General features: G+C 42.4%; 1 protein-coding gene across 3 annotated transcripts in view; it reads right to left on the bottom strand.

Moving 5' to 3' along the window:
• Sh3rf2 (SH3 domain containing ring finger 2) overlaps positions 1-16,743 on the bottom strand; it is a 104,073-nt gene that overhangs the window by 49,294 nt on the left and 38,036 nt on the right. For 2 of the 3 annotated variants that reach the window (XM_021214964.2, XM_021214965.1), the window contains 2 exons: positions 5,561-5,830; positions 2,855-2,950 (listed from right to left, as the gene is read on the bottom strand). In XM_021214964.2, coding sequence (XP_021070623.1) covers positions 2,855-2,950; positions 5,561-5,830 — 366 coding nt within the window. The remainder of the gene's footprint in view (positions 1-2,854; positions 2,951-5,560; positions 5,831-16,743) is intronic. The other variant, XM_021214966.1, reaches the window with a different exon arrangement.

The following is a 16,743-nucleotide window of genomic DNA, read 5'->3' as shown; positions in this document are numbered from 1 at the left end:
AAAAAAAAAAACCAAAAACAAACAAACAAACAAACAAACAAAAAAACAAACAATCAAAAAAAACCCAAAATGGTTTGCAGTTTACTACAATTGACTTTTTTGGCTTGGTGACTTGGCTTCAGATCTAGTCGTCTCTGGGTCCTTCTGGTGCTACTTCTATGTCCCCAGCTGCTTTTCCCTCCATTCATACACACCTAACCATAATTGCTTCGCAGTCAGCTCAAGTAACATTTGAAAAGTAGAGCTTGCTGACCTCCCCGAGTTAGCTGCGCTTCACAACGCCCTAACAGTTCTCTTCTCCCACCCTTTGTATCATCCATCATCCATCATCCTTGTAATTCATTACCCGAGTGCCGGACTCTGTGACCTCTGGGACTAGGGACCCATATCCATCCTGTATCTTTAGAACTTATTGAAAAACCTGATGGAGCAGGTGCCAATGAATGATTAAGTAAGTGAGAGAACCGGACAGGGTCAGAGCGAATGCTTTATTTCTTTCTTTCTAACCATCTTCAGATAGGTTTTGGTTTATTCATTTTAATGCTTTAAAATTCATTGCATTGTTATTGGATCCCAAGGCCTTATATAAACTGGGCAAACTTATTTATTTATTTATTTATTTCATGGAGAGCCTGTTCTGTGTTAGCTGGCCTGTAAAGTCTAACCAACTCGTCGTGTTCAGAGAAGACAGAAATCAATCAATGCTCACCTGGCTGCTGACATTTTTCTGGACTTTTCTCTCCCAGCAGAGCCTCATAAAATGAGTGAAATTTGAACAGACAAGGAAGCAGGTGTGCCAGGAAGAGAAAGGCTGGTGGAATGAGGCCTTTGAATGCACAGCATTCTGCACGGCTCTCCCTCCACCCTTCCCTCCACTGTTGCTTTGACTGGCTGAGTGAAGGATACCCATCTCCTTGAAAGCTGGACCATGCTTAGGAGACACCCTTGATTGCAGAACTTGCTTTGGCTTCCGTGCGTGGAAGAACTGGCTTCTTCTCAATTCTGCCTCAGTTCTGTTCCCCCACCCTCCTGAAGGGTGGGGCCACCACCTTCGCCTCCTTTTATAGCTCCCCGATACTCACTTTCAATACTTTTATGCACGGTAAGCACCCAGTAAACAAACGCACTTAAACAATGAAAACTCTCTTTTGAATTTGCGACGATTTGCTTCGAGCTAGGGCGAGGCTCGCGGCTGGTGAGGTTAGAGACTAGAGGTTAGATAATTACACTAGAGAAATGGATAGCCTAGACTGTTTTTTAAGTTAAGCTTTATTATTATTATTATTATTACTATTATTATGCCCACAGAAGTAAGGCTGGGGAATCAGCTCAGTAGGTAAACTGCTTGTTACACAAAGGTGATAACCTGTGCTTGGAGCCCAGACCCCGCATAAAGGTTGTGATAGCGCATGCCTGAAACCCCAGTGCTAGGAGTGGTGACAGTATAGAGGCAGGCAGATCCTGTTGGCCAGTATCAGCAATCAGCAAGTTCCAGGTTCATTAAAAGACTCTCGGAAAGCCCTGTGGAGAACTGTAGAGGAAGACACTGGGTGTCCACCTCTGGGCTCCACCTGCAATTTTAGCCTCTAGTGGTCACTACTCCCAATATGTTGGTGCATGTTCTTGTACTCCTTGCACATGTTATGCACACATACACATTTACAGAGCAGCTCCTAACCCAGTTCGACTTTATTTTATTGTGGTAGAAAATACGTAGGACACGGTTTCATTGATTTAAGTGCCTGGTTCAGCAGTATTAAGTACATTCACATTGTTATGGACAGACAGATCTTCGGCATTTTCTCATCTTGAGGATTTGGAAATCTATACTCATTTAATTTGTTTTCAATTCAACAGCAAATCACATATTTTCTCATAATATCAAGTGCTCTACAATATTATTCTTTAACATTTGAAACGTTATATAACTTTTTTTTTCTAGCACCCTAATTAAGAGTAGGCCAGGCATGGTGGCACACACCTTTAATCTTAGCACTCAGGGGACAGAGGCAGGTGAGTCTGTGAGTTTGAGTATAGCCTGGTTCTACACAGTGAGACCCTGTTCCTCCCTCACAGTGAGTGCTTACTGTTGGTTATTTCGATCATTTCCACATTTCCACAGTTACATACAATGTTATGGTTAGCATTTTGTATGTTATGTATAAATAGCTCTATATGTTTGTTTAAATATTTCCTTATAATCAGTCTTCAAATGAGCAATTGTTTTTTTTAAAATTTGCAACTTTTTATTAGATATTTTCTTCACTTACATTTCAAATGCTACCCCCAATGCCCCCTTTACCCTCCCCCCACCCTGCTCCCCAACTCACCCACTCTCTCTTCCTGTCCCTGGCATCCCCCTGTACTGGGGCATATGATCTTTGAAAGACCAAGGGTCTCTCCTCCCATTGATGGCCGACTAGGCCATCCTCTGCTACATATGCAGCTAGAGACACAGCTCTGTGGGGGTACTGGTTAGTTCATATTGTTGTTCTTCCTATAGGGTTGCAGACCCCTTTAGCTCCTTGGGTACTTTCTCTAGCTCCTTTATTGGGCCCCTAATAAAGGACCCCAAATGAGCAATTGTTAACATAAAGTGGTGTACACTTTAAGGTTTTTTGTTTATAGGTGAATTTTCATTTTGATGTGAGAAACTTACCACTTTACATTCTAAGAAACAGAATAGAAAAGACCCGTTTTCTCTAGATTCACCAAAATTGTGTGTTACTGTGTAGAATGAGCCTCTTTAGAGGCTCTAGTGAGTTTTAAGTCTCATGTTAACTAAGAATTTTTCTCAGGCATCACTGGGGCACACAGACCCTTTTCAGCAACTTCAGACTGGAGAATCACATACCTCTACAAACAAGATGGGAAAGATGCCCACTTTATCTCCGAGCTTTCCCTCTGCCCAGTTCTCATCTACACGGCTGATCACTGTGATGATGTCATCCTGAAAGAGAAGGCCTCACGTCAGCTCTACCCTCCACTCTCAGGTGATAAAACCTTCCTCAGAGAGCAGTTTGAAGCAGGGAGCAAGGGGTGCGTGTGTGTGTGTGTGTGTGTGTGAACTCTTGAGTAGGTTGTGTGGGAAATATTTCTGGCATCACAGAGGGGAGTGTCTGGGTCACCAAGATTTTCAAGAGGAATCAAAGTGATTTGAAGATTAATGGAACTTGATAGGAAAAAAATCGGAATACTCCAGTCACCAGCAGAGTCTGTGGTTTTTTTTTTTTTTTTTTTTTTCATTTACATTAATCACATGGAGAAGCCAGGAGGGAAGCCATAGGTGATAGAGCTCAGCTTGGTGAAGTAGAATATTGTTCATTCGAATTTTGAAGACTTTTCCAGAACACACTCAGTTTTAATACGTCAAAAGTAAAGCAGCTTTCACTTAAAAGTTTCTAACTACAAAAGATTACATAGAAAGTTGCGGAAACATTTTTAAATGTTGATAAGCGAAACAAGTGGATTCTATCCACACAGTCTGCTAATAACGTGGTTGACTGTTTTTTTTCTTCATGTTTTTTGTACTAAGATAAAAGATATATACATATAAATATTGATTTAATTTCTTTTCAAGACATACATATATACATTTAGTAAAGTTCATACATTTCGAAATCAGCTGGAACATTTATACAGATGATGTCATACTTAATACTTCAATAGGAACACCTTTTGTTCCCCTCCCACCCATGCGTGTGACACGTACCACGGTGGGTTTGGAGGTCAGAGGGCAACTTGTGAGGAGGTATTTCTCTCCTGGACCTTGTGGTTTGGGGATGGAACTCGAGCCAGCAGGTTTGGCAGCAAGTACTTTTGTCTTCTGAGCCGTCTCCCTAGCCATCACACTGTCTTTTTGCCTTTCCCTGGAGCCTAGGCTGGCTTCAGTGATCCTCCTCCATCAATACCCCAAATGCTGAGATTATATAGATATAGATACGAGCCACTACGCTGACCAGAGGGAAGATCTTCGATTGACTTTGGACATACTGTGTTTTGTACTATCTGAGTTTAGGTTTTTCTAGTGAAGCTTTAGTGTTCCACAGTGACAAAATTCTCTGATCTGGTACCATTGGTGTGCATGAGTCTTCCATTAGACTCCCAGTTCAATGGAAGGAGGGATATTGCTCCATCACTGTTCCAAGTGACTGAATTGTCAGTTGGTGTGTGTGTGTGTATGTGGGGGGCATCGCTGGAGTGATGACTTAGTGGTTAAGAGCACTTGCTCTTTTTGTTTTTTCAAGGTTCAAAGTTTAATTTTTGCCAGGTGTGGTAGCACACACCTTTAATCTCAGCACTTGGGAGGCAGAGAGAGGCAGGTGAATTTCTGAGTTCGAGGCCAGCCTGGTCTACAGAGTGAGTTCCAGGATATCCAGGGCTACACAGAGAAACCCTGTCTTGAAAAAAACAAAAACAAAACAAACAAACAAAAAATCCAAAAAAATGTAAAAATTTAAAAACAAAACAAAACAAAACAAAGTTTAATTTTCAGCTCTGCATTTATATAGGCAAAACCTACAGACCCATCCTTTGCTTTAGCTGGATTGAGTTGCAAAGCAAGCTCATCAAGCTGTGAACTACTCAAAGGAGAGCACTTGCTCTTACAGGGGACCCAGGGCTGGTTCCTGGCACCTACATGGTGGTTCCTAATCATCTGTAATCTGAGTTCTAGAGAGCCAATGCCTTCTTATGATTTCCACAGGTACCAGGCACACACATGGTACACATACATGCACATGGGCAAAATACTCATCTATATAAAATGAAAATAGATTAAATATGTTTAAAAGAAATTGTCAAATAATTGGTTTAGGGAATGAAGGAGAGTGTGGTACAACTGTCCCTATTTGCAAGTCCCTAGAGAAGTTGGGGAAGCAGATGTTGTTTTCTAGTATATCTTCCTAGGAACTCAGTGTCTAACGTGTGCTATACGGTTGATACTCAGTTGTGACATTAGACTTTCTCTACCCATCGTCTAAGTGTGAAGTTTGTAGTTCAGGTTACAGAATGACCTTGCTGAGAATGCTCTGAAGAACCAAGAAAGTAAAGATGATTATCGTTTCAGAATACATAGGGCAGTGCGATGATTTAGTCAGAATGAACCCGAGGTGAAATCTCATTCCTCATACTAGTAAAACACAAGCACTTTACAAAAGACGTTCACTGAGGAATGATAACCGCACCACTTCATGTGCTCCCATGTTAACCTGCCATAGAAGAAAAGGATAAAGTAACCCCAACTTAGGTTTCTATGAGAGGATTTCAACAGCCTTTGCAAACACAGTTGAAGTCCCAACTAAATGCTTTCTTTTGTTAAGTGTTGCCATGGTCTTAGTGTCTCTTCACAGCAATAGAACGTTGACTGAGATAGTGTCCATGTAGCTGAAATTATACACATAAACACACATTGCTTACATTTTGTGGTTGCTCACACACGCAAACATACACACACATGTGCATTTATGTGTAAAATACTTATTCTTTTTAAAAAACCAGCAAGTATTAAACAATGGACTCTGGGTTCTGCCATAGTCTGTATGTGGTGTGGGACTCTTACCTTGAGGAAGGTCAGGCAGTCCTGGTTCTCACTCTTATCCTTGTCTCGAAGGTCAAAGTTGTAGAGGGCTCTGCAGAGTGGGGGTGGTTGGGGCAGCTGTTTGATGACTTCCACAGAGCTGGCTGGGAAGATCCCACTGACCCCATTAATCTCCCCCTGGTACCAGTTCTCATCAAGCTGTCTCCGAAGGAGGATGACATCTCCTTTATTAAACTTCAGGTCGCCAGGATTCTTCCCTCTGTAGTTGCACAAGGCCTTGGCTCGAGGCACCTGTAAGTGACACAGGGCAGAAAATAGGAACTGAGATTAGGGGTGGAAGAATGGAATGTCTCATACCAACTACTAACGATGGTCGTGCCATATTGTTATCTTATTTAATGTAAATATCTGTCTTAGGTTCTCCCTGCTTTCTGCCTTTCAAATACTCTCATATTACTTTCTCCATTTTCCTTCAAATTCATGGCCTCGACCTTTACCAATTGCTATTGCATACATATATGTGCATGCATACACACATATATTCTCAAATACAACCTGCTCATATAATGTTTGTATAATGTTCCTTGCTTGTTTTCAGGGCTGACTGTTTGGCACTGGACAACCAACGGTTGTGCTCTGATCTGGGGAGCACTGCCTCTCCTGGTCCCAGCTTTCCTTGGTTGTCTGTAGTGCTTTGTGTAGGACTGAGGTCTCATGGGCTCTCCCCATCCCTCTTTTTTTTTTTTTTTTTTTAAGATTTATTTATTTATTATATGTAAGTACACTGTAGCTGTTTTCAGACACTCCAGAAGAGGGCGTCGGATCTTGTTAGGGATGGTTATGAGCCACCATGTGGTTGCTGGGATTTGAACTCCGAACCTTCAGAAGAGCAGTCAGGTGCTCTTACCCACTGAGCCATCTCACCAGCCCCCTCTCCCCATCCCTCTTAGCAGCATCTTGATTTTATACTTTGATTTGATGACGGTTTGTGGCTATAGTTGATTGTTCCCATTTATTTATAGCACTTCATTGACTATATATTCAATAAATATATATGAAAGAATTTTAAATCAGTGTTTATATGCAGTATCTTTTATCACTACAAAGTTATCTGGAAAAACTAGTGATATCGTCTTTGATTAGCTTATACTGGGGTAGCATGCTGGTGAAACTTCATGGAAATAGCTTCTGGTGGTACTAGGAGACACAGTTTTACAGCAAACTCCCTGATCGCTTGACTCTCACAATCTTTCTGCCCCTCTTCCGAAATGTTATGCAAACCTCAGGTGTGGGACATCACTGCTCTGCTCACAATATTTAGGAAACAGAAACAACACAGTAACCCTTTGAGACAGAAGTTCACCATCCAATTTACTGATGAAGCAGAGTGACGGTGGTTTGGTAACTTGCATAAGATGACATGGTTGGGGAATGGTAAGTATCAGCAAACATTAGCTCTGAACCCAGGAGACCTGAGTCTAGAGCTTTTGTTTTTAATCCTGATACTGGGAGTATGGGTTAGGATTGACTCACTGATATGTGACTTTGAGTGAATGTCTTAGTCATTGTTACTATTGCTGTGATGAAACATCTTGACCAAATGCATCTTGGGGATTAAAGAGTATAAACCCTTTGGCTTATACTTCCATATCACTGTTTTATTATTGAAGAAGTCAGGACAGGAACTCAAGCAGGGCAGGAATTGGGAGGCAGGAGCTGATGCAGAGGCCACAGAGGGGTGCTGCTTACTGGCTTGCTCTTTGTGCTTACTCAGCCTGCTTTCTTTTAGAACCCAGGACCACCAACCCAGGGTGGCACCACCCACAATGAGCTGAGCCTTCTCACACCAGTCATTAACTAAGAAAATGTCCTACAGGTTTACCTACAGCCCTGGTGTTATGGAGGCATTTTCTCAATTGAGGTTCTCTTCTCTCAGATGACTTCAGCTTGTATCAAGTTGACATAAAACCAGCCAGCACAGTGAATTGATGATTCTTTCTGGCTCCATACTGATTTTGCATTCTGGTTGTACCTCTTTCTACTTATGTGATTAGGGTTGTTTAACATTTTTTGAACTATGTTCATGTATAAAATAAGATGCTAGTAGAATGTCTACCTCATTACGGCATTTGCGAGCAATAAATAGTATCCATAATGCATCAAACATCTTGCCTAGAATATAATATGTGCTCGGTGAATGTCTTCCTTTATTAGCATCATGTATAATGGGGAACTAATGACAGCACTTCTACCTACTCCTCAGCATTGATGGGAAGAAAACGGGAGTGGAAACCACCTGCAGATAGGAAGTGGATTGTGAGGGTACTGCAGCACAATTTGTCTACATCCTTCTGCAGAACTGTGGACCTCATGAGCAGCTGGATCATTAGGAAACACAACTGAGATAAGGAAACAATTAGTCAGGAATCAATCATAGCTTTTGAATAAAAATCAGCTCGTGACTCGTCATTTGTCAGATCAGTTTTCTGTCTAAATAACTAATACAGTCAAATGCTTCCCTCCACTCCCCCATTGAGACTGGTTTCTCCACACAGGAATGATCTCAATATGGTTTTATTTGAGGTTGGCTTGGCACACTGAAAGTTCTAACAACTCAGGTTTCAACAAAGGCCTTTCTCTCATCAGAGATACTTGTGTATGTTTTTCTAAACAGTGAGATGAAACAATTCTCTTGCTGTCCCTAGGGGAGTCGGAAGGATTTAATTCAGGTCTTCCAGCATTTTCTAGTTCTACAATGCTCATTTGAAAATACAATTCCAAGCTAATTGTAGAGAGCTCTCACATCCCCTTGGCAATGGATAACGGGACTGTGGATATTGTAAGGAAAGCCTGGGGCTTAGAGAATACAAGAACACAGCTCACCCTAGGGAAACTGGATGGTAAGTGAGCAAGGCACGTGGAAGTGGTTCAATAAAGTATGACACACATTCTCGTGGTGAGAGCTCTGTAGTCATTAAAGCTGATGTTGATCCTTTAGCATGAAGCATCACTCTAAATATGCTGTTCAGTGTAATAGAAGTCAAAGACAGGCCTGTGGACTAGATTATCATCACATATTAGCTTAACTGCTTTGGAAAATGTTAGATGTCTGAACTTCACAACACATATTATTTTTAAGGAACAGTGTTTTCCCCTAAGTGTTTAGTTCTGGTTTTTAAACTTTTATAACAAAATGATCATGTTGCCTATTAAAATCAGACAAACCTGGGAGAAAAAGAATGGGGCAAAGCTTATAGATGACAGGTGGAGCTATGGAATGAATCTAGGGAGGAAATGAAACTTAGTGGTACAAGTGACTGTGACCTGTGCTGAAGAAGATGCTGTGTGAGAAACTAGCGTGCAGAGGATGAGATCAGAGGATGCCCAGGAAAAACCCAAGTCTGTGAGGCATCCTGGCTTGGAATTTGGAAGGATGGATATTGACCCAGGGTCACATGGGTCACATTTTTATGGGCACATGACTACATGGAATACTGGCTGAGTATACTTTAAGTCTTCCTAGCTTCTGAGTTCTGGTTCATGGAGTAGAAGCTTTTCAGAAAAGTCTTTCTGAAGGAGACTGTCTTGTCTTCCCTGACTTCACCCTGCTGTGTGGGATGCACCTGGAGCTCTGACTGCCATCTTGAGTAATGAGGATGAAGGCTACTTCTAAACAGGAGAAAGATCCTGCCACATGGTCTTGGACTACTTCCTTACATAAACTTTTATTTTGATGTATTACTCTTTTTGATTTATAAAAAGAAAAGAATAAAATGATAAAGAAAAGGGAATCCAGATCCTTTACGTAATGATGCTAATATATATAATAGTTAATACTATTTTTCATATATACCAGATACTATTATTCCATAATGTATTTTGTTTAATTCTCATAGCAACCTTCAAAGTATATGTAGATTCAAATTTCAAAACTTAGAAAATTTGAAATCAGAAAATTCAAAGTTGCCCAAATTTACAAAGTGAGGTGGTGGTAGATTCAGGATCTGAACATAGGACTCTTTTTTAAGTCCAGGGTCTTAACCATTAGGCTCACGTTCCTCAAAATAAACTTTGTGGTTTACCTGTGTCAGACTTATGGAGGGTGTTAAGAACACATATCCCAGACCCCAGGCCTGAACTATTTGCTCAGTCTTGGAGTCGGCTTTTTCTTTTTCTGTACTGCATTTTAATTTTTACATAGCTATTCTTCCATCCAGTTTGATGATGCTCATTTAAGCAATGCCTTTTTCAAAATCAAATGGGGGCAAGGGAGATTTGATACAAGCTTGTAAATTACTAACCTACTTTCTCCTTTTCCTTCCTGGAAGATATTTCTAGTGCAAGTGGCATACGTATTTTAATGAGTACTGAGGGAGGGTATTAAAGCAAAGTGGTAGAAAGTGCTTAAAGTCCTTTGAAGCTGCCTCAACTTTGAATCTCTATGATGGTCCTAATTGTCCGCCTTCCTCACTTCTCCATTCCTCCTCAGCACAGGGAAGTTCGCGGAAACGAATTGCAGATTCTATATTCGGCGCAAGGCTCTCTTTCTTCATTCCTCCTTCTGGATAATATGTCCCTGGTATTCTTGGTACTCCGATTATAGTGACAAAACATTGTCCTCCATTACAGGAAGGGTAGAGGGAGGTAGGAGGGGACAGAAGGGGAAAGAGAGAGAAAGAGGCAGAGAAGGAGAAGGACTCTGGGGAAGGGGGGAGAATGAACATGTCTCAGGGTTCTTTCAGGCCGCTGAAGTTTCTCTTATGTTATCATACTACTGAAATTTTCATCTGTGAATCTCACTCACAGCCCTACGGAGCAAGTGGTGTCACCCTGTTGTATTGACTGTAAAACAGAGATTCTGAGATGGTAAATGTCACCAGATGAGGTCTACACTCAGCCCATATACACTAGGCCCGAGAAAGACTCGGGTTCATCTGACCCCAAGGTCCTAGTACTTCTGCTACACTCCTTCTATGCCAGCTGAACTCGCCAGAGTGTCTTCCCATCATAAAAGTTGCTGGGGCTGTTTAGCAATCAAAATCTGAATGGAGTGCAAATGCAATTGGCTTGATGCTGGCTGCATTAGCATGAATTATTGAACTCCAGAGCCCTTGCATAAAAGCTAAGCACCTGAAAAGTCTCAGATGGTTGATTCTACCCAGTCCTCAATTGTTTCCTCCAGGGAAAATGACTCCAAGTTCTGCATTTGCTGTTACCCTGTGTGCAGTTGGCACCAGCTTACTTTTATGGCTTATAATTGTGTGTGTGTGTATGTGTGTGTGTGTGTGTGTGTTTTGTCTCTGCAGGTGCAGGGGTGAAGGGGTGGGGCATAGAGTGGAGGACCCAAAGGTCATTATCCAACTTTGTCATGGTATTTTACAGAAGAGCCCTTCTTGGATTCTGCCTCATGTGTTCCTTTCTACTGCTTACTTTAATCTGTATTCTTTAGCTGGAATAGACCAGATTTACCCATTTCCAGTGATTTGTTGAGTGTGAAGGCATCCCGGGGCCCTTGGACACACTTCCTCGTGGCTGCGTTAAGAGGATTAATGAGACACGTTATGTAGGCTACCTAGTAGAATGTGTAGCAATACTAAATACTACACAAACCAGGATGCTTAGAAATTCATGCCCCAAGAAAGAGAAGGGAAAAATCAGCCTGCTGTTAACATCTGGCTTGACTTTCTCTGCTCTACATGTCAATCATTTATTTGGTTTTCTTTCAACAAATATAATTTGAGAATCCATCATGCCAGGCATTATGCAAAGCATTTGATTGATCTAATAGTCCACTTGATCAAATGAAAACCAAACTTATACAAATAAATATAAAACTACAGGCTAGAGTACATTTAATAGAGAAAAGGAATAGGGAACAGGAGCCCTGGAGGCAGGAAGGAGGTGAAGTACAGGGAAGATTAGCATTGTCCTTACGTCTGTATCTAAACCTCCACTCTTCTATTATGTGTCTTTCCATCTTCTGTCTGTGACCCTTTGTTCTCATCTGCACTCTAGTACCAGGGCATCCCAGGGCTCCTTTATGGACCCATGTCATGCCACATAGAGGCATAGCGTCCTTCCTTCCAATTCCAAGGTGATGCCAGTCAAGGGCTCAGGACATGCCAGCCCTCTTGCCCTGAGAACTGCCACTTCCTGATTCCGGTAGCAGGAAGAAAGGGAAGTGAAACAGATGTTTGTATCAGGTGGGCAGAGAGCAGGCCGTTCAGATCGGTCACTGCCTTTTAAGGTTTGCCATTCATGCACGTCCCTGTTTCCTTCTGAAACATTTCCCCAGTGTTTGCTCTGGAGTGATCTCATTTATCTAACACTGAAGGTAATACTAGAGATGTCCACTTCCTTATCCCAGGCTCTAAATGTAAGCTGATTCTTAGCCAATAACTCAGGATTGTTTTGGAAGTGGGCTATGTGCCAAATCCTGCAGATGTTCAAATGGATTGCATTGAACTCCTCAAAACCCAAGATTTCTCTCACCATCTCTTTCTCCAGGAGCACACAAGGCATGTGTAGGAAGGTAAGAGGTGAACAGCCGCCTGAAAGACAGGGAAAGCAAAAGTAAGCTTTCCCAATAGGCGTGGCAAAGGGCAGATCGATGTCTCTTGTCCCACATGGCTGGAGAAGTGAACCAAATCTATCATGCTGAATGAGAAAAACTAAGTCAAATGGTAGTCTAGCTACCACCTTCCTACGAGTTTAAGATAAAAGGGTGTGCTGGCAGCTCTCCTCTGCCTTCATCCCCAACTTAATTGGTCTCCTTCATCTCCATGTGGAGGACTTTGGAGATGAAAGAGGAACAGTGAGAGACAACATAATCCAGGCAAACAGCAGGGCATCTCTGAGAATGGGGCCATCCAGGATGAGGCTCTAGACATGGCCCCTAGATGGGATCCACAGCTCTCATACCATGCCCTTGGATGAAGCAGTAAATTCTCTACACCTCAGTTTCTTCTGATCCAAAGAAGGTGGTTATTTATTTATTCATTTTACGATTTCTTCCAACTCTAAAGATAACAGATTTTTTTTTAAAGGTGAAAGATTCTAGAAGTATCTTTAAAATATACTTAACATAAAGGTAATACAGTCAAGTTGTCCAAGTGATAACTGTTGGACTGGAGTCATGGGTAGAAGGCAGTTAGTACGTTATTCCATTTTTCTGTATCCAGTTTTTCTAGGAATTGCTGTTGAGGGTGTCACCATTGGGACAGGCTGTTATGACAAGGAAAGAAATGGCTACAGTTCCCCTTCCCCTGCAGGCCATTGGGGGAAAGTGACTTCGAAGAGAGCTAGCGCTAATCCAGCTGGAAGCATCTATTGTTAAAAAGTGACATGTCTTCGAGAGTTGCAAGTGTGTGCACAAGTGCATGCATGTGACTATGAGGTGTGATCTCCTTCCTGGGGTGTTTCCTAGGTGACTTCAAATCCAAGCATGTAGACATTGCAGATTAACCACAACAAGACTTGTCAAAGCATATTCTCTGTACCTTCTTTGTCTTCTTGAGAGCCCTTGGCTGGATTGCACCCCCTGTCTTGTCAGGGGTCCTATACGCCTTTGAGTATAGCATTCATCAGCCCTCACTGTAATTGCTGGTTCACATGCCTGCATATTAGATCGAGTCCTGTAACACTAACATAGTCACCTCCTACCCTCTGTACCTAGTGACATGTACACTCACGTAGTCATCAGAAATTTTCACAACTTTTGCCTTTATGGAACTCACATTCTTCCAGGGCCTAGTCAACACTTATTAATTTGCTGAACAAGTAACCGAGTGAGTGAACATTATTTAATCAAGCCATCCCACTTAAGCGCCACTCAAATTTTGGCATTTTTGTTTACAGAGTTCTTCCAATAAAACTATATCATATACAACTAATTAGTTCCCTAAAAGTGGAGACAAATCAGACATAACCACAGATAAATACTGCATTTTTGTAAACTGCCCACTGGAAAGGTGCTATCATTTTAAATGTGGTTTGAATTATATCTGTGTCCAGGGTTTTCCAGAGGCATTTGCCTTGGTGATTCTTGCTTGTGGTAGACATTTTCCTTCCCAGCATGCCTCTCTGCATTAAGTCCCTAATCTCTGGTGCAGGTAATCATGTTGAGTGACAAAAATTGACAGATGGCAGCCCCAGTGAAGGGAGCAGGCGAGAGCAAGGAGCTATCTTTTTCTGTCTATTCAGAACATTGAAATCCAGTTTATTGCTAGCCACAGGTGCCAAAGAAAGCAGTTTTCAGCAGCTGTTGACCAGAGAGGCTCCAAACTCATCTCTGCAGGCTGGGTGTCACTGACACACCTCTCGCATGTCAGGAAATAGGTTGGCATGAGGAAGTGGCCCTCCATCCTGGTCTTCTCTGAGAGGGTTGGCTTTGGGTGCGCCTATCTCATATGACAGAGAGTTGTAGCACTGCTTTTTCAGAAGTCACATACAGATCTGTGTGGCTCTTTGTTATAGGAAAGCTTTCTTGTGTCCAGGGTCTCTATTCTTATCATTCCTTTTGCAGGCACGCATGCAATGCTGTATGTCCATTAACTTTTGCAGAACGACTCATGCCAGACTTCCCAATGTGTGCCATCCTACCTCGTTTACCTACGTGACATCACTGAGCATGGTGTTTGGAAGAGGCGGGCACTTGAGAGTGGGCAGGAGCTGTTCCGACGTACCCGTGCAGGGTTCCTTGCACTCACACTCAGACATGAAACACTGCTGTAGTCCAGCACTATTGCCTTTCCACAGGCAGGCCTTTAGGATACAGTTTGTATCAAACTTTTGCATTCGTTGTCACTGGGCTCTAGATGCAACACTGCCTGACATCCTTATGCCTATTTGATGGCATGAGGACACATGACTTGCCTCAGACGACACTGCTGAATTTCTTCTGTCTATATCTATCTCCAGACATCTTCCTCTCACGTTGACCACTGCAGGTCCTGGTCCGTGTCCATCTCTGGGCATCTTCTTCATGCTGATTACTGCAGTCTCTTAGAGCTCCTTTTCGAGGTTACTTATGCCTCATAATTGCTTATCTCTTAAGTGTCTTCCAGAATAGTCGCCTCCTTCTCTTCCTCTACTCTTTTATTCTCTGCTCAGTTGCTACGTGTTGTTTAGGTCTCAGCTTAAACATCACATCTTTAAATAGCCGGCCTGAATTGAGGATCGTCCCACTAGCTTTAATGACATTCTCCACAGTGCATTGTCAATTGACACCTGACCCTTCTACTAGACTGCACACTTAGCAGGGACTGAAAGCTTTATGTCTCTAGTACCCTAATGACTAACACAGTATCTAGCCCAATAAATGTTTTTCCCCCAGAGACAAATGAGTCCATTGACAATGGTATCTGAACCTCAAAATTTCCACATTCTTTCCCAACACAAACACCAAAATTGATCACAAATCTCTATAAATTGAGGTGTTTTCATTTTTAAAACATTTCTTTTTTTATTATTATTTTCTTTATTTACATTTCAAATGCTATCCCGAAAGTTCCCTATACCCCCCCTCCCCCAGCCCCTGCTCCCCTACCCACCCACTTCCACTACTTGGCCCTGGGCTTCCCCTGTGCTGGGTCATATAAAGTTTACAAGACCAAGGGGCCTCTCTTCCCAGTGATGGCCGATTAGGCCATCTTCTGCTACATATGCAGCTAGAGACTCAAGCTCAGGGGGTACTGGTTAGTTCATATTGTTGTTCCACCTACAGGGTTGCAGCCCCCTACAGCTCCTTGGGTACTTTCTCTAGCTCCTCCATTGGGGGCCCTGTGTTCCATCCAATAGCTGACTGTGAGCATCCACTTCTGTGTTTGCCAGGCACTGGCATAGCCTCACAAGAGGCCGCTATATCAGGCTCCCTTCAGCAGAATCTTGCTGGCATGTGCATTAGTATCTGGGTTTGGTGGCTGATGATGGGATGGATCCCCGGATGGGGTAGTCTCTGGATAGTCCATCCTTTCATCTTAGCTCTAAATTTTGTCTCTGTACCTATATCCTTTCATGGGTATTTTGTTCCTTATTCTAAGGAAGAATGAAGTATCCACACGATGGTCATCCTTCTTGGTTTTCTTGTGTTTAAAACATTTCTATGTATGTATGTATGTATGTATGTATGTATGTATGTATGTATGTGTGTGTCTATGTGTCTATGTGTGCGAGTGTAGCTGACAGAAGAGGGAGTCAGATCTCTTGGAGCTGGAGTTACCGGAGGTTGTGAGTTGAGTATGTGGTGCTGGGAATTGAACGTGGGCCCTCTGGAAGAGCAGGAAGTGGTTATAACTGCTGATCTGTCATCTCTCTACTCCCATTTGTTGAGGTTTCTTTAGGGGCTGGTTAGGTTTCTGCTAGAATTCACCATGGGGTGGCTCATGTACTCTGCCTTGACGTGGCCCCCTTGGGCTTCACAAAGTATCTTGGGAGGAAGCTGAAACCTACTCAGTGTGCTATAAAGTATGCTTGTTGTATCCATGCCAAGACACAAATACACCAAGGGATAAACCTCCAGAGACATCTGCAAGGAAAGGCTATTCTGGAAGCAGCAAGCCTTTTAATAACCGAGTCTTACAGGTAGCACGAATTCTCTCAATTTCCATCTGAGGAGGCAGGAAAGGGCCAGGCTGCTTGCCTGCTGGGGAGCTGCTGGCCTTTTATTACATAGGGAAAGCTCTCCTCATAGCATCTAATCACCTTCTGTAAACACAGATGCTGCCACTCATAACAGGCAGGAATAGAATCTGGCACATACCGCTTGCTTCCCTTATATGACCTGAGCATGCTTGTAAGTTCGGGGTGTTCTTCTTTGCTCTTTAGTGTACATAGGGGAAATGAAGTGACAGGCATCATATGATCTATTGAAACTTCCAGAAGCACCGCTGTTCAATAAACTTCCTACTGTGAGAGAAACCTGCTATAGAGTAGTACTTGCCCCATGTAGCTTGTGTAGCATTGGAACTGAATTTCAATTTTCATTTACTTCAAATTAGTGCAAATGAAGACAGGCCAAATGTGCTGGTGGCTACTGCTTAGGGAGGGTAATGTGTGTATCTGTCAGTTACAAGAAATTCAGGGACTGTAGAACAGATCCACAGATGTCCCAGGAATGCAATAGGAAACATTCAGGGGATTGGAGCCTCTCAGGGAAATCTATTCTTTGCATGTGAAAGAAAAAAAAAAAGAATAGGTTTGTTATG

Source organism: Mus pahari, chromosome 15 (genome assembly GCF_900095145.1).
Source record: "Mus pahari chromosome 15, PAHARI_EIJ_v1.1, whole genome shotgun sequence".
Lineage (NCBI taxonomy): Eukaryota > Metazoa > Chordata > Mammalia > Rodentia > Muridae > Mus > Mus pahari.
The sequence above is the reverse complement of the archived record's forward strand: the minus strand, read 5'-3'. Positions and strand labels throughout refer to the sequence as shown.